This window comes from Conger conger, chromosome 2, assembly GCF_963514075.1.
Source record: "Conger conger chromosome 2, fConCon1.1, whole genome shotgun sequence".
NCBI lineage: Eukaryota > Metazoa > Chordata > Actinopteri > Anguilliformes > Congridae > Conger > Conger conger.
The window spans coordinates 56,324,576-56,343,408 of record NC_083761.1 but is presented as its reverse complement, the minus strand read 5'-3'; the positions used below and the strand labels follow the sequence as shown (position 1 = coordinate 56,343,408).

Below are 18,833 nucleotides of genomic sequence, written 5' to 3'. Positions count from 1 at the left end.
AACTGGAACATGGCGTGATGAGCTCCTCTTCAATAGAAGTTGGAATCTGTTTTTTAAAAATTAAATGTACTCCAATACATTGGCTCATGTTCCGTATAAATAGTTAAAATAATATAGGCCTTTATACATAATGCAGCATTGCACAGCCACTGCTAACACGGTGTTTGAGGCAACTACTCTAAGCTCTGTAATGAGATTATATTATCACAGTAGTTAAAACAGGCCGTGTTTCTGCTTATTTTGTTTCCAGAACCTTTTAGCAAAAGTGCATTGGCCTGCTTTGCAGGGTGAAGTCAAGTTAATTGGTCCTTGACCTGAGTTTCAGCCCATTTTGTTTCAGGATCGTGTTGGACACCAACTAAAAATGTATATTATGCCATTTTCTGTTGCTGCCGTTAGTCTCTCCTACCAAGAATTCTGTCTTCCTGTCAGCTGTTCTTCTAGGGTCACTTCAGCTTATTCTTGTCATTTTAGCGATGCAGTACCAAATTCAAAAGGGTATTCCTTGCCCCTTAAAACAGCTCTGTCACTGTTAAACAGGGTGCTTTTTTAAAATCTTACCATCCTTACGCCTATTCGCACACCAGAGATCCGTCATTTAAAAGATTCACTTAGTTTTTGTGTTTTGTTTTTTTTGTAGGCTCAGGTCTCCAAGGCACAAGAGGAAGCCGGCTCCTATAAGCTCCAGGCTCAAACTGTAAGTACAGACCACCCCCACCTTCACCTCTCCGACTTTCGTTTTGTGTCGTACGTGGGTCAGTTTTTCTTGTTTTCTTCCCCCTACCTCCAGTCTCCTACAGTACTTGTTAATCTAGTATGGGGTGTTGATGTCCTGCTCAGAATTTTGATGCAGGGTGGCTGTGCTTTACCATGAATTAGAACGAGAATAATTTTTTGCAACATAAACCGCCCTATAAACCTTCAGCCATAGTTCTTTGTTCCTTGACTCTTGGTTCTAAGATTTATAGCATAGATTTTGAACACTTGCATTAAGATTAAGTGATCAGGCACGTTGCCATAAATCTTGGTGTATGACTACTTCTAGCAGCCTTTGGGACGCCTCCCGCTTTGCATTACCCCTATCTGATAGGAGGAGAATAATAATTGTCTTTGAACCGGCTGTAGGCTGTTGGTGGAGAAAGCCCAGTCTATATGGGATGGCATCGCTAAAGAACATTGCTACCTGTGGAAACGCATTGTTCATGCTTCAGTGCCACTTTTAAATTGAAAACCGTGTTCCCCTTTGTTCACTCTGGGACAGGAATCGCTCGGTTGTAAAACAGCTAAGTGCCCGTACGATACGAGTCCTCTCAAAGACAGCGGCTTCTCATTGTAGTAACCCGATCCAGGTGAGGTAAATTAGCAGAAGGAAAGCGGTTGAATGTAATCGACGTCTCCTCTCTACTGTTGGATTGAACCTGAGGCTAAAGGAAATATCTTGAGTGCTTCCTTGATGCCGGGTTCAGAAATGCTTGTTTGTGTTCCTTAATTATCAGGGGGGGCTGCAATGGGGACCACATCTGTCTAAACATGGTGTATAGCTAGGTTCTAAGAGGAGCCTGGCACTGCTAAGATAATGGCAAATGATAGAGGCGAAATCATTCTTCATTTTGAAAAAAAAAACAAGGAATATTCAGTCCTGTAAGCGGATGTTTTTCGAGGAATTCGCATAAATTCTTACTGTAATTTGATGACAAAAATAGTATTTGTCTTCTTTCCCTCATTAGAGCAGTTATTTTGTAGAATTTGAGAATAACATGAGTTCCAAGAGCCTTTCTATCTAATGTACTTTCCTCGACATATTTATTGAAAAGCCATCCATTTTTTTATTGACTGGTGCTATTCCCAACATAATGTCAGTTTTTAAAGTTCTTTGTCACTTTAATTAACTTGATCATAAAGATTTTTGACTTAATGTGCACAAACTGGGTTGAGAAGTGACATTTGTTGCTGCATATTAGTGCATATTTTGATCAAAAGGAAAGTACTGTATGTGTATGGGAAAGGAAAATGTGCGTGTAGCCATGTCAGGATTCCACAACCCTCCTATTCTATTAAAGTGTGATTAATTGACTTCTGCAAATGTTAGAGAATGGTTGGAGCCACTTTGTTATTTGTTTATTGGAAAGTCAAAGCTCATTAGTTAATTACCGAAGAGAAAGTGTGAGCTACACTTTGACAATCCTGCATTAATTGGTAGGATCAGGACTGGTGGCCCATTTCCCTGCTCCATCACTTTCCAAAATGTAATTAAATTCTCACCAAAGAGGCAGCGCAGAACGTGGCCGCCACCCCATTAGAATCAGAACTGGAGGGGGAGAAAGGCCTTTTTGATTGTTGTCGCGAAGAAGACTAATGTGTCTCATCAGTAAAACATCACAAGAATTGTGCGTAGTTGGCGAGCGTTGTTTAGACTCATTTACAGGGTGAGCTGATTATGTGGTCTGACAGTTTGAAAACGCTTCAAGATTAAAATATTCGCGTCACCGAGTTACTCTCCTGTAATTATATTCTACTGTTCACACGCTTGGTTTAAAAGCAACTCATTTCAATTACTTCACCCCAAAGCCATTTGCGTCCAGGTCCTCATTATTGGGCTGGATGTTGAGAGATGAGCATTTTCAGCATGTAGAATACCTTGCTGTGGTTACGCCTGCTGGCAAAGCATCTCTGTGCTATTAATCACAATGTGCAGGGAACAGTTTTCACCGGCCACCAGGGAAATAATTTATTCCTTTGGTTTTCCACGATGCCACTTTTAACCACCCCCCCTTTTCCGCTTTATTTATCCCAAAATGTTGTAGCCCATGTCTCATGAAGGAACACACCGCCATTGCTGTTTGTGTGTGTACGTTCTGAATTATTAATAACCTGCTGCAAAAGTCTACCTGAGAATGGAGCCTTCAGTGTCATCTCAGGATGGCCTGATATAGCTTGAGACTAGGTGGGGTTACAGATGTACGCTCGCACGTACACTCACTCATTTATGAATATATATATATACACACACGCACGCACTCACACGCACTCACACGCACTCACACGCACTCACACGCACTCACACGCACTCACACGCACTCACACGCACACACACGCACACACACGCACACACACGCACTCACACGCACACACACGCACACACACTTATTGTTTATTCTTCATCAGCCATGCCCTATACTTTCCAGCCCCGCCATCTCTATCCAAGCATGTGTATTGTAATCTGCTCCGGGGACTGGGGTTTATACTCACATTCTGCCATTAAAGATCTGCTGCTGGGTCAGTTTGCATCTATTTTCCTCTCAGTCTTTCCATTTCAGAATCTTTATCCGTAAAGGAAAAAAAAGATTCAATTGAAGGTTTTTGTTTCCCCTTCTTCTGTTCTATGTTATCATCATGCATAATGATAACAGGGGCGGCCTGTAGTGGTTAAGGTACATGACTGGGACCCACAAGATTGGTCGCTCTAATCCCGGTATAGCCACAATAAGATCCGCACAGCCGTTGGGCCCTTGAGTAAGACCCTTAACCCTCCATTGCTCCAGGGGAGGATTGTCTCCTGCTCAGTCTAACCAACTGTACCTCGCTCTGGATAAGAGCTTCTGCCAAATGCCTTTAATGTAATGTAATAATGAAATTAATTGATCAATTGAACCCATGTAAGCTTATGAATGTCTTCAAAGGTGTCCAAATCTTTCATTTATTTGCCTTTAAGGGGGAAAGGTCATTGCAGGGGACTGAGCCAGGAATTGGGAAACTTTTGGATGCTAATTTGGTGAATTGTTGGTTTTACATAGCATGAAGTACATTGCTGAGTTATGACCTCACTTCCAATTTGGCGACTTCTCCACCATTTTCGATTGGCGGTAATGGACGAACACTTTTGTCTGATACAAGTGTTGCTGAAATATGAACTCACTATTGCTGACTTTACTGCCAATTTTGATTGGCTGCGATGGATGAATGCTTTTGAAAATCACAAATCCATGTGATAACTTTTGTGAGGCTTGGTCTGAACATCTCTGCCAAATTTGGTGAAGATTAGACAAAATTTGTGTCCAAGTGTTTACATTTTTTCAGAAAATCCGACATGGAGGACATTGAAGGCAATGCATTGAACTCCGCTTAATCCAAGGAATCCAACGGGACCTCATTTTCTAAAATCTCAAAACATGCATGCATAAACGTACCTCCAACTTTGATCTGTTAGTGGCGCTAGAGCGCTCGAGGTGGAGACATGAATCATGGGACTGTCCCCAATCAGTGTGCCGAAAGGTTTTACCATACGGTCCTGGGGGCTGCCATTGACACCCTAGCCAGAAGAAAAAGATGCTGATGGATAATAAGAAAATGTAGAAACACTCTGTGTGCCTATGCAGCTTAACTGCTTGGCCCCCAACTATGCAGTACCTGGGCGGTGAGATGCTTGCAAAATGGGGAAGTGCTTTTTTTAGAGAACACCAGGGGCCTGTATCACGAAGCAGGATATCTGTGCCGAGTGAAACCCAGACCAGCTCTTTCTCTTTAGTCCATCCTCCTGATTTGGGAGGGTTTTACTGGATGCAGTTATCCAGCAAACTCTGTTATCCTGCTTTGTGATCCAGCCCCCAGGCAGTCAGTGCTGGCTTCAAGGATAGTTTATTTTAGAAACAGTGAATGTTTCCTATTGCTGGAGTTGAGACATCGGTACTGTATAACACTAGCGCAGAACAGAAAAGGGCTCTATCTTTTTGTTATTGGTGGAAAAAGGCTGGCATGGTGGTTTGAGAACAGTGGTGAGAGGGAGCTCAATGCTTTAAATCGAAACCAGTCTTACCGTATTGATGTGCAGCCTTAGAGCTTTGGGGCAAGATGCTGTCTGGATAGAGAAGGCACCGCAATGACTTTTCTATGGGAAATGGTAAAATATACGAACGGTTGTGTTTTAGCTATTTTATCTTTGATGTAAAAATAACTGTAGCATGAACTGGTGTGCTGTTAAGGAAAAGGAGGCCTGTTGAGAACACCACCTCCAGTGGAAGCTGTTAAAAGAGTGATGCCAGTCTGAACTTTTATCACAGACTCTCCTCAGAAACTCAATAAAAAGAGTGCAACCTGGTCTCATTTTCTCATTCAACATCCAGCTGCCGCTTTGAAGTTCAGAGCAGTAAACCACTTAAACATAAATCTGCTTTTCCTTTGATGTGATTCCTTTGCGTGAAGGAACCGAGATGTCAAGGGACTGGAGTGAGGGACTATCATGGGACTTGTGGAAATGTTTATCCACAATGTTTATCAGCAGGGAACTCGTCAGCTGTTCAATGTCTATAAGGTGGTAAAATCATGCTGTGATTTGCAGCAAAAAGTTTTCTCGTGTTGGTCTATTTTGTAATATGTGACTGTAGAATGGTTTGTGATTTTTCATGTAGAGCACAGACCACACCGAGATTTTTTAAAAGCTTAAAGGTAAAATGTGCACCTTAAAAGAGGTTAAAGGTATCTAATTTGGGTGCAGCCATGATAATGTTGGAGGCCTGCTTCATCCAATAATTTCTTGCATACAAAAAAACCTGTATGTGCATTGTAAAGCAAAGTACCTTTTTTTTTCCTTTAATTTCCTCTGTGAGCAGTCATGGTCCTGAAGCTTGTCTGAGACGCTAAATGTGTCTGGGTAAAATTGCTGCCAGGCTGCCCAGCCATACCCAGGGTGTCCTTCGAGGCTGGGAGCTGCCGGTACACGCATTCCCTGCCCACTGGGTCCAAAGTAATTATGCCTCTTACATCAGAGATATAGAGGCTGCTGCATGTATAAATCCTGAGGAACAAGGCTGTAGAGCCACAGTTGGAAGCCGAAAGTTCTTGATCGCTCTCTCCTCAATATTGTTGGGAGACTCAATATGCGGCCGCACGCAGCAATATCTTACAACAAATCCCAAGTCTGTTTGGGTGTTTAAGGCAAGATGGGATAAGCCCAGGAGAGTCCTGCGCGGTGGAAATGAGTTGGGGGGGGGGGGGGGGGGTTAATGTGCAGTGGAAAGGTGGACGTAAATAACCAGGAAAGATCTCACAAGCCTTGCAGTGTGTGGGGTGGGGGCAGTTCAAAGACACTAACATCAATAAAAAAGTGATTTTTATTTTCAATTAAAGAAAACGTGCGTAAAATGCAGAATCCCGCCTCAGCGTCATCTCTGCTTTCAAGAAGTAGTCAGCAACGTGAAAGCGTGTTCTATGCAAATCAGCGCCCACGGCTAAAACAACCCATTTTACTAAATTAAATTAAAATGCCCAGTAATATAAAATGGCTGTATTGCCATTACTGGGATCAGACAGTTTTTCATTCGACTTTGCAACCCTTTTCCCATCCTAATAACTGACAGGAAATCCAAAAGATTTCCGCACTTCAGACTTGCGTTTCAGCCCTTTGTATTGGCTGTTTTCTTTTGCGTGAACGTGCTATCATATTGAATGAATGAGTGAGCTCTCGCGATTGTTAGTCACAGGGCACTTAATGGTTTTCTCCTGTCAGTGGCAGATTTTTTGGGTTTTTCTTGCCGGCCTTTTTAATATTCTTCGGGGAAATTGTCTGTAAATGAATGAATTAAGCTAAATTATTGATTATAGCTTCAAACATTACCTATGTATGTTTGGGTATGTTTTTGCACCCCCAGTCATTGCAGTATTAGCCTTACGTACGTTTGCCTGTATGAGCTCCCATCACATTCATTATTCATTGTCTTATTTTTTTATTTGTTAATTTTCAATATTTGCTGACTAACTAAGTCCTTTCGTGGACATGGCTGGAGTCGTGTGTGATCGTGATGGCAGTTGCTGCAGTGACAGGCGTACCCTTCCATCTGAGAGCTTTAACTCTCTGTGTCCCTCTCGCTCCTGCCCTGCGGTCCTCTCGCAAATGTCTTTTTGATGAAATGTGACGCGCTGTGAAATTCTCCCATTTCTTGGGCCCGGTCATTTTCTTTGCCGTCGCCATTGGGCAAAATAAATGGCAGAAACAGGGAACAGAAGAGTGTTCATTTTCACCGCTGTCCGTGCAGAATCGGAAGATTCGCTCTTCCGATGGTTTCGGCGAGTGTCTGTGGCCTGAACACAACAGAAAGAGCCTGTTTAAATTGACAGGACCGTTCTGACATGATATGCCAAGACTACTGCAGTTTTATTTTATTTTTTTATTTCCTCCTACCCCTTGTGCTCTCTGTTTTGGTTGAATAAAAGCCCTTTATTTCAAGGTTCACATTCTTTTTTTTGGGGTGTTTTTGACATAACATCCTGGAGCTTTCCACTTTTGTTCTGTTCTGTAAAACGATAGCAATTTTGGTAGAAGTATACATATTTGACGCTTTAATTGCTATTTTTCACACGTGATATGGTGTATGTTTTTGCATAATTATTGGATGACTGAAATGTTAACACAAGACCACAGGAAGTGGAGAGGGAGAGGGAATTGGGCTCTGTAGGTAGGCTTAGGGACTGTGTGACTACTCTTTGCAGTGTTTTGTGGGCATTTTAGAGGGTGAAACCTGGAAGGAAACGCCGGTGCATTTGGGCCTTTGAATAAGCAGTGTGAGTAAGGGCTGCACGGTGACGTTCACGCGCCCCCCCATCCCCCCTTCCAAAATGCAACAGAAAAAACAGAGAAGCCAAATGTCTTATTAATCCATCACGCCGCACGCACCTTCCCACTGCATCTTCATTTAGAGCAGGAAACAAACAGGCGATGCAGATGGTGCACAGGTGGTCTGGGGAGACCTCTGCCTGGAGCCCATCCATCTCTCCACGCCGTCAGGGAGCCGCCAGCGGGCCCCGCTCGAGACCGAACGCTCACCCGCCCGCCCGCCGCTATGCTCGTATCGCACGTTTATCGACATCGCGATACGAACACGCGCGATAAACACGTCTGCTTGATTTAATTCAATAGTATTTCTTTCAAATGACGCTCTGTTAAATTGATTGGCAGTTCATTGTTCAATAAATGCATTGTGGAAATAATGTAGTAATTATTATATTTTTTTTATTCAGTGGGCATAGACCAGGGGTGTCCAATCTTATCCGGAAAGGGCCGTTGTGTGTGCAGGTTGTTGTTTTAGCACTGGACTAAGACAGCTGATTCTACTCATCAAGGTCTTGATTAAAGACCACGATTAGTTCATTAGTATAATCAGGTGTGTTACTGCTGGGTTAAAACAAAAACCTGCACCCACGCCGGCCCTTTTAGGATAAGATTGGACACCTCTGGCATAGACTATTCATCGTCTGGGGTCTATGTTAGTACCTAAAGCGGAAAGACATTACAGTAGAACTGTGCCCACGCAATATTTGTTTATTTTTCGCAAGTCATCACAATATACAACAACGTTAGCGCATAACGCATATTTTCCTCATATCGCGCAGTCTGATGCTCCGCTACACCACGGACGGGCAGGGCGGTGGCAACAGCCCATTCATCTCCATGGCGACGCGGAGCCAAAGGGGCCTGTCCATTCCCTCACCGTTTCGCGGATTCCCTGCACGGCCTGGAAATCCGTAGTTAATGGGAGTCATCGACGCTTAAAGGAGCCCCGATGTTATCTCATTAATTGAATTTATATGTTCTCTCTTTTTAGCGCACTTGATATGATGATGAAAGGGATTGATGAGAGAATATTAGATGCCGCTTGTTAACATGATATTGGGCCTGAGTCTTCTACCATGTTTGGATGTCGTCACGGTTTATTGTAAATTTTTTCTTTCCTAGTTTCTTTTGAACGGTTTTACAACTGGAATTATTTTAGGTGCTCATTTGCGGTTTATGGCCTTAGACTCCCCTCATTAGTGCCCTTGTTGATTCGCAGGTTTCTGGCTAAATGACGTCAGTATCAATGACGTGTTGAATTTCAGGAGTCAATGAGTCTTTTTGCAGCGTTGATTTTGTGGATTACCTTGCAGTTCTCCTTGTCAAATGGTTTCATTGTCATGTTACCAGACCCACAGATTGCTGGTCTAGACACACTGACAAAGCACTTTATTAGGACCATTTTTACTTTATTACACCTACTTATTAATGTGATTATCTAATCAGCCAATTGTGTGACAGCGGTGCATTGAAAACAATCATGTAGATATGGGTCAGGAGCTTCAGTTAATGTTCACATGAACCAGCAGAATGGGGAAAAAATGTGATGGTAGTGACTTTTGACCGGTTTAAGTATCTCAGGAACTGCTGATCAGGTGTAATAGTGATCAGCAGTTCTGCAGACAGAAACGCCTTGTTAATGAGAGACATCAGAGAAGAGTGGCCAGGCTGGTCAAAGCTGACAGGAAAAGCACAGTAATGCAAATAACCAGATACAGTGGTATGCAGAAGAGCATCTCTGATCACATCATAAGTGGATAGGCTACAGCAGTAGAAATCTAAAAAAAAAAAAACCTAATAAAGTGCTCGCTGAGTGTAGATTGTTTCTGTGCAGTATATGGTATGTCCCCACATTACTGGTATTCCTAGTTACTCTCAGCAGAAAGTGCATTTAATGAAAAATGAAACCTTTTCCGTGCGAAGCCTTTATTACCTAAGTGATTGTAATATCAAGCTCAGTTTGTGACAAGTGTGGTGTAGGAATGCCTGAAGCCCCTAGGAAGCCTTTATTCCTCTTGGGGGAAGGAGTTCCCCCTCTGCAGCGCGACTGCCGAACATTTGAGTCAAAGCACCGTGGAGCCCGAGGGCCATTCGAGCGAAAACAAAAATAATAAAAAATAAAATACGACTCCGTCTCCAGATATGAATGGGACCCTCCAGGTGCGTCCGTATTGTGCATCACTGTGAAAACAGAGCTCGGGCAAACTCAGCTGTGAAAACAGACCTCCAGCAAACTCTGTGTTTTCTGTATGTCATGACATTTACAGGGTATTAACTCTTCCCGCCGACGGGATCATACAGCAACATTGGCCGCATTTCGATGGCGGCGTGAGAGGCGCTCGGGTGTCCCCCCTGGGCACCGGTGTGTGCGGAGTTTATTTTTTAATTGCGTTTCTGTTTCAGGCGGAAATGGAGCTGGAGGTTCTGAAGAAGCAGGCCAGCAGTGCGGAAAACAGCTCCTCCGTGGTGGGAGAGGAGGTCAGCTCCCTCAGGTGAGCCGCTGCCGCCCCGCTGCATCATGGGAGCCGCACGCACGCACACGTAACTGAACCGTAATGCCGTGTGCTCTCGCGCCCCTGGGCAACCTTCACACGTTAGTCCGTGCTGCAGATAGGCGGTGATATCTTCCTGAAAACTGTCAGGAACGGCGAAAGGGCAGGTGTTCTAACGTGATGCACTGAGACTGTTTCAACGTTTGTTATAGTCAATGCTGAGGGAGACCTGACTTCAAGCAAGGGAGTTCTGTGGGCCCCATTATCCAACAAATAATTTCATTTAATCATAATGCCGTATGCTCTTGTGCTCCTGGCCAACCTTCATGCAAATATAGAGCCATTAGTTCACACTGCAGATGGAGAACTCGATGATATCTTTGTCAAAACGGTGTGAAATGAAGAAGGGGCCGTCGTAAATGAGCTCTTAACTCCGATGAACGCGACCGTTTCCCTCTCGCCGTCGAGGACGTGCCGTTCTCCTGAGTACATCTGGGCCCCCTCTCTGGGCTGAAACGTCTACAGGAACGCGCGGGCTGTCTCTAAAAGCCCCGCTGGGAAGCCGGGAAGGCGAGGCGTCGGCTGCCAGCTGATTCCATTAGCTTTCATTCAGGTGATCACGACAGCCTCGCACGCAGCCTACAGATGGTGTGCCGTTTTAGCTTCTCAATTCACCCTGTTGTTTTTCTGTGTAATGTGGGGGGGAAAAAAATTACCCGGTCAGAACGCATAGATGGTTTTTTTTTTGCACTGCAAGCTTTTATGTAAATAAATTGTTGTTTAACTGATGCTTTTATTTAAACGGACTTGCGTTTGATTTGACGAAGCTGGGGACAGTACCCCCCCGAAGCAATGCGAGGTTAAGGGCCTTGCTCAAGGGCTCAACAGCTGTGTGGATGTAATCGTGACTACACCAGGGTTTGAACCACCAACCTTCTGTGTCCCTTTTAGGGCAGCTTGTAGTGTAGTGGTTAAGGTAAATGACTGGGACACCCAAGGTCGGTGGTTTGATCCCCGGTGTAGTCACAATAAGATCCACACAGCCGTTGGGCCCCTGAGCAAGGCCCTTAACTCTGCATTGCTCCAGGGGAGGATTGTCTCCTGTCTAATCAACTGTACATCGCTCTGGATAAGAGCGTCTGCCAAATGCCATTAATGTAATGTACCATAGGCACTAGGCTACAGGCTGCCTCATTTAATCTAAAATGGTCAACTCATTGCACGTGTGTACAGAGAGCTCTTTGACAATTCCTTTTTCATGTACTGGGTAAAAAGGGAAATATTCTAAATGCTAAATATTGGCTGATCTCGGCAGGTGGGGGCTGAAATGCCGAGACAGGGGCAGCGAGTCTCTCTGGTGAGATTGTAATTGGTCTGCACATTCAGCCCATGTCTATTAATATTCACATTCGCATTGATATCCACATAATGTCCACACCTGTTGTTCGGGTAATGCATGTAACTGTGTTTGCCTTGGCTGTGTTTTCTCATCCAGCGTTTATGAGCACACAGGAGACTCCTGGCAGGCAGCTGGCAGGGCTGTGCGGTACGTGAGGCAGAGAGTGAAGCCCAGATACATCACCGGTCTGCCTGCATTTAACATTTAGACGTCGCAGAGAGAAGGCAATAGTGTCCAACATCTGTCTAAAAAAAAAGTTATTCTACTTCAGCTAAAAACTTGTGTGCGGCCAGTAAATCTCCTTAATCCTTCTTAATTTAAAAAACAAACGGTACTGCCAAGATACTTTTTCCATTATTTGTTTAAATGCAATGTAAATTTTGGCTTCGTTTTTGATTACCTTCTAGGGGAACACGGTGAACTGATACCGGAAACGGTTAACTGTAGCCCTTAATATGTACAAACAACATGCTCTGGAACTTCACTGCCATAACTAGCATGCTTTAAAAAATTTCAATACAGTCTGAAAAAGAAGGCATTGAATAGGTTCTCAGTTGGAAGAACGCATTGCATTTCACAGCAGCGACCGGTGGTGTTTGGAGTACACTCCAAACGGTGGACGCAGCTGCATTTGAAAGTTAAATTGCCGGTGCACGGACGCCCGTAGAAAGGCAGTGTGCTTCTTCAGATAGAGGAGAGAGAGAGCGGTATCACCTCAGCATCCTTAAGCGCGTGCCTTCCACCTCAGATGTATGAGCGGAGCTTAGAAGTGCCCTTTTAGCTGCATGATTGCGGCTGTCATGTAATCCGGAGAGATGCAGGCCAACATGCGATACAGCCGATGGTGAGGGAGACCTTTCTTCTAGCAGAGACTTTGTACAGACGTCATGTAGCTACACGGGGCGACATGGCTCAGGCTGTAAGAGCAGCTGTCTGGCAGTCGGAGGGTTGCCGGTTTGATCCCCCGCCCGGGCTGTGTCGAAGTGTCTTGGATAAAGGCGCTATATAAATGCCAACCATTTACCATTCTATATAACTGTTGCGTGTCGTTATTTGTCAGTGCAGAAAGAATGAACGAGGAACTGCGACTCAAGAATCCACGATATTTCAGTTTAATATCGATCCAGTCTTGAATGTTGAGCCTGGTGTGGGCCATCATGTCTGTATGATACGGTATAAGCACGGTGGCCCAGTGGGTCACAGCAAGAAGATCCTGGGTTTGAGCCCCGGCCTCTCTGTGTGGAGTTTGTGTGTCGTGTCTGTGTGGGTTTCCTCCAGGTACTCCGGTTTCCTCCCACAGTCCAAAGACATGCAGGTGAGGTTAATTCGAGAGGATATTAAATTGGCCCTCGGAGTGCTACTGCCGTTGCCCTTGACCAAGGCACTTGCCTCAGAACAGGAGTTGGTGCCGGGGCACTACACTATAGCTGCTCTCTGCTCCAAAGTAATTAAGATGGGTTATGGATACATTTTTATGCCTTAAAAGGCAATGGCAGTTACAATGTATAACAAATAAACAAAATAAATGTCTCCCGGGACATGCCTGTGATTAAAGGTAAACTGAAACAAGGCATTGAAATTAATAAAAATGTATGCGCTAGACCAAAGGTGACTGAATAACTGGTTTCGAAGTCTACCTGATGCCTTATTGGCAAATGTGAAGAGGCCTGTAGATGACTACTGGCCACAGGTAGCAGTCATTGCCTTGATGCCACTTTTCTGTACGAAGGGACTAGATTGCCTTTGATATGCATGGAGATCCTTGAGATTTACAGGAGACAATCTAGGTGTGAGGGAGATTGCTCACAAGTGTATAGTGTTTAGGTGTGTGTCACTGAGCATACAGGCGTACAGTGTGTAGGTGTGTGTCACTGAGCATACAGGCGTACAGTGTGTAGGTGTGTGTCACTGAGCATACAGGCGTACAGTGTGTAGGTGTGTCACTGAGCATACAGGCGTACAGTGTGTAGGTGTGTGTCACTGAGCATACAGGCGTACAGTGTGTAGGTGTGTGTCACTGAGCATACAGGCGTACAGTGTGTAGGTGTGTGTCACTGAGCATACAGGCGTACAGTGTGTAGGTGTGTGTCACAGCATACAGGCGTACAGTCTGTAGGTGTGTGTCACTGAGCATACAGGCGTACAGTGTGTAGGTGTGTGTCACTGAGCATACAGGCGTACAGTGTGTAGGTGTGTGTCACAGCATACAGGCGTACAGTGTGTAGGTGTGTGTCACAGCATACAGGCGTACAGTGTGAGGTGTGTGTCACTGAGCATACAGGCGTACAGTGTGTAGGTGTGTGTCACAGCATACAGGCGTACAGTGTAGGTGTGTGTCACTGAGCATACAGGCGTACAGTGTGTAGGTGTGTGTCACTGAGCATACAGGCGTGCAGTGTGTAGGTGTGTGTCACTGAGCATACAGGCGTACAGTGTGTAGGTGTGTGTCACAGCATACAGGCGTACAGTGTGTAGGTGTGTGTCACTGAGCATACAGACGTACAGTGTGTAGGTGTGTGTCACAGCGTACAGTGTGTAGGTGTGTGTCACTGAGCATACAGGCGTACAGTGTGTAGGTGTGTGTCACTGAGCATACAGGCGTACAGTGTGTAGGTGTGTGTCACTGAGCATACAGGCGTACAGTGTGTAGGTGTGTGTCACTGAGCATACAGGCGTACAGTGTGTAGGTGTGTGTCACAGCATACAGGCGTACAGTCTGTAGGTGTGTGTCACTGAGCATACAGGCGTACAGTGTGTAGGTGTGTGTCAGAGCATACAGGCGTACAGTGTGTAGGTGTGTGTCACAGCATACAGGCGTACAGTGTGTAGGTGTGTGTCACAGCATACAGGCGTACAGTGTGAGGTGTGTGTCACTGAGCATACAGGCGTACAGTGTGTAGGTGTGTGTCACTGAGCATACAGGCGTGCAGTGTGTAGGTGTGTGTCACTGAGCATACAGGCGTACAGTGTGTAGGTGTGTGTCACAGCATACAGGCGTACAGTGTGTAGGTGTGTGTCACTGAGCATACAGACGTACAGTGTGTAGGTGTGTGTCACAGCATACAGGCGTACAGTGTGTAGGTGTGTGTCACTGAGCATACAGGCGTACAGTGTGTAGGTGTGTGTCACAGCATACAGGCGTACAGTGTGAGGTGTGTGTCACTGAGCATACAGGCGTACAGTGTGTAGGTGTGTGTCACAGCATACAGGCGTACAGTGTGTAGGTGTGTGTCACTGAGCATACAGGCGTACAGTGTGTAGGTGTGTGTCACTGAGCATACAGGCGTGCAGTGTGTAGGTGTGTGTCACTGAGCATACAGGCGTACAGTGTGTAGGTGTGTGTCACAGCATACAGGCGTACAGTGTGTAGGTGTGTGTCACTGAGCATACAGGCGTACAGTGTGTAGGTGTGTGTCACTGAGCATACAGGCGTACAGTGTGTAGGTGTGTGTCACTGAGCATACAGGCGTACAGTGTGTAGGTGTGTGTCACTGAGCATACAGGCGTACAGTGTGTAGGTGTGTGTCACTGAGCATACAGGCGTACAGTGTGTAGGTGTGTGTCACAGCATACAGGCGTACAGTGTGTAGGTGTGTGTCACTGAGCATACAGGCGTACAGTGTGTAGGTGTGTGTCACGGTATGTGGCTCTGTCTTGGAGCAAACCTGAGACACAGGAACGCCGAAGCCTTTGACGATGAAAACGGGTCGATTACTTTAGAATAGCTTTTAGGACACTCAAGTGTCTAACATGATTGGGTTGAGTTTTGTTGATCTTCATGCCTGTCTCTGGTCTCTTCATCATTGCTTTGCTCGATAGGCCCCTCCTTGCGTCACAAGCTAGAACCGTTGTTTTATTCATTTTCATCCTCTTTCAATTCGTCTTATTACATATTTATGTATTTATTTTGATTAAAATGTTTATTTTGGGATCATCATGCTTCATAGACAGTGTGTACACACACAATTTTTTCCCCCTCCTCGATGAAAATGAAATCTACTCTGAGCTGATGCCTGATGAAATTTATGAAAGCACTAAATGAAGTCAAATCTCATTCGCTGAAAAAAAACAATATAATATTGAAAACATGTTTAATGTGATCCCTTCAGTTACATACATGTGTAGGTGGGTATTTTATCCCAATGCCCCCAACTCAAGGTCCCTGTGTAGCAAAGCAATTAGCCAGGTTTAACTGCTCTTATGCAAAGAATTACATAAATGCGCCGCAGACTGTTTCTCTGTGCGTGAAGCCTTCTCCTGACTCCCCCCGCGAGCCGCGTTCGCCCGCTTAACCCACTCATTGATTGGCTTTTCACCAAAGCTTAGATGTTAAATCAGGTAAAAAAAAAAAAAAAAAAAACATCAGGCCCTCAGATCCTGCTACCCTTTCTCCCCTCTGGAATAGGCGAGGAGTGCCCGCCACATTGAGGTTAATACTGGGCCAGGCGAGCATCTTCTGTCTGGTATGAAAGAAAAGCGAATCGAACATCTTTCCTCGGAGTCCACACGCAGCCTGCTAACTCCAGGAATGATGTAAAAGCAGCACATTATGTTAGACATACGCGCGGTCGTAGAATAATCTGTGGAAATTAGAAGTGGCAGTGGAAAAATGCACACAGTTGTCCCACGTTGAATCGCATTACTTTAACATGGCTGCCTCACCTTATCAAGCACAGCAGTCCTACGCTCCTTCAGAAGAATTGATTGAAGTCCTCGGTAATGGGGCTGATGTCGCCTCATAATTATCCGAGAAGTGACACTTCTTCTTAACTGCGAACGACTTTCCTGTTTCTCTCATTAATTAACTGCTTCAGATTAATTGCGCAATGCCCAAGCTTTTTTGTAATTGAATAAATTGAATGGTTGTATTGTTCGATATCTCAAGTCATTAATTGACGGTTCATTCGGGACTTGGAAGTAAAGCGGGAATAATGTACTGTTGAGGGTATTTTAATTGACGGCGCTGTATGTAATGAGGTGTAATAAATGTAATCAAAGGGACCGATATGATGTTTGTGACTGTTTTAAAGAACAAATTACTTTCAGTAACAAACATATAATTGTTGCACCATATGAATATGCAGACTTCTTTCCGAATGCCAAAGCTTTTTAAGTTTGAAATAATGAAAAGAAATGTAACAAAAGGAGACCTCATAGTACAGTACATATAGAATAAGATTGTGAGGGACTGAAGACTGCTTGGAGAGGCATGTGGGAACACATAGGATTTAACAGTTTTTTATGTCCAAACCCAGTGTGTTTTTGAAGTGTTTAGTGCATTGTTGGAGACCGTAAGAGCAGAACTTGGTGCTCAGGCGCTTTGTGGTCTGTGAGGAGTGTATGTCAGCAGTGAGACGTCTCTGGGGAAGGGCTTCCTGTCACACTTCTGTTCTGTAGGCCATCCTCAGCCTTACCAATGCAGCTATACACAGACCTGGAGCTGTGACCAACTGCCTTACCCTTGAATTCCAGCAGAGAAAAGAATGTCTGTTATTACTTTACAGGGGGATCAACCGAACAAGGCTGATTGCCGTGCCATTTGAAAGTCGATGCTAAATGCCATGTTTTTTCGCCTCGTGTTTTTGTGTTTTGCGCGTACTTGTGTTAGAGAGCCCGACTGCTGATTGCAAGTGGAAGGAAAGTGCTCTTCTTTGGAAATGGGTAAACATTCAAGCGCAAACCTGAAGGGCCAAACACGAGTAAACAAGCAAGGCCTGGATAGCTGCTCTGGGTTATGGCATTTCCTACAAACGCCACTTTGTGTCGCCATTCGGATGAAATATTTGTCAAGTTCCTGCGGAATATCCTATAGACAGTGCATACAAGTCACCAAAGTCACCCGCCCCCCCCCAGAAAACACATGTCCATAGGGTTCCCGCAGAACACTGAGAATGAAACGTCTGCCGTTTTTCACTCACTAGGGGGCAGTGTCTTCACAAGTGCCGTGTTACCACCCTGAACCTCCACTCTAATCCTCTCGTCTACAACATGAGCACAGTCTGAGGCCAGTCACCTAAAGCAACGACACCGACTCGTCAATAAGCAGGAAAATCTCCACCCTGTTCCACACAGCAGTCCTTTATGTTGCGCAATACATGTAGAGGTTTACCCCCCCCCCCCTCGCCCCAAACAGAGATGGCCTCTTGAGTACACAGAGATGGGTTTTGTTGTTCGAAACCGAAGGTTTGATTCCTTGTGCCGCTCGTCTTTGCAGACAGAAGATTGAGGAGCTGGAGACGGAGCGTGGTCGCCTGGAAGAGCAGAAGAATGTTCTGGAGATGAGACTGGAGAGACACAACCTGCAGGTACAGCGCACGCCAGGACTAATTAATGAAGCCTGCACGCCTTGTTTTTCTTTCCCTTTCCTTTCTTCACAGCACGCAGGAAGGATGAAATAACCTTTGCCCTCAAGGGTGTCTGTCTGGAGTTTTGCTCGCATATTCCAAATTTAATCTCGCCCTCAACTGGTTTGTCTCATTAACTTGAACCACGCTTCCAGAGGTTAAATAGCATTTCACTAATGAGTTTGGCTCATGTTTTTGAATTTTATATCCGTTTCGGTTTACTTTGGTTTTCTCATGTGTCCTTGTGACTTGATCTTGGCAACTTGCTGCTTGTGTCATACGGTAGGTGTTCCACTTGTAGGATGTTTCTGTATCGAAGTTGTATTCTATTATTCAAATAAACTTGGCCCTCAGTTTCTTATATACTCAGTGAGCACTTTCTTAGGTATTTATTAGACTTCTTTTTTTGATTTAGGTCTTCTGCTGGTGTAGCCTATCAACTTATCGGTTTGACGTGTTGTGTTCAGAGATGCTCTTCTGCGTATCACTGTTGTAATGTGTGCTTACTTGTGTTACCGTCACCTTCCTGTCAGCTTTGATCAGTCTGGCCTTTCTTCTCTGACCTCTCATTAATATCACGTTTCTGCCTGGCTGCAGAAACCTGCTCACTAGAGTTTGCAGAGAATGGTGCGAAAAACTAAAAAATATCCAAAGACCTTGGTGCGTGAAAATCCCAGGAGATAATTGAGTGTATAAATAAGGTACTCCTGAAGACACTAAAAACCAAGCTATACAAAATACCTCGTAGCAGAATAGGTTCAGCATTTGAATCAACTGATATACTGTTTTTGTTTTGTGTCTCTGTCTCAAAGTTTTAAACTGTGGCTTGCTGCACTGGGAGAGATGTAAGCCCCATTAAGGATAGCAACATAAGAGAAAATTGGGGCTTTAGTTAAGAAATCAGTCAGGTACCTGGGGTCTGTTTGGAAGAAATGTGTATTGAAATGGGGGTAATAAGCTCCGAGCCTTATGAAGGGCTAAAACATTCATTCTAA

The 18,833-nt window shown here is 44.7% G+C and overlaps 1 protein-coding gene across 3 annotated transcripts in view; it reads left to right on the top strand.

Moving 5' to 3' along the window:
- The window catches only part of mad1l1 (mitotic arrest deficient 1 like 1), a 238,460-nt gene that overhangs the window by 79,051 nt on the left and 140,576 nt on the right, over positions 1–18,833 (top strand). For all 3 annotated transcript variants that reach the window (XM_061231225.1, XM_061231226.1, XM_061231224.1), the window contains 3 exons: positions 641–697; positions 10,007–10,095; positions 17,709–17,799. In XM_061231225.1, the coding sequence (XP_061087209.1) occupies positions 641–697; positions 10,007–10,095; positions 17,709–17,799 (237 nt within the window). The remainder of the gene's footprint in view (positions 1–640; positions 698–10,006; positions 10,096–17,708; positions 17,800–18,833) is intronic.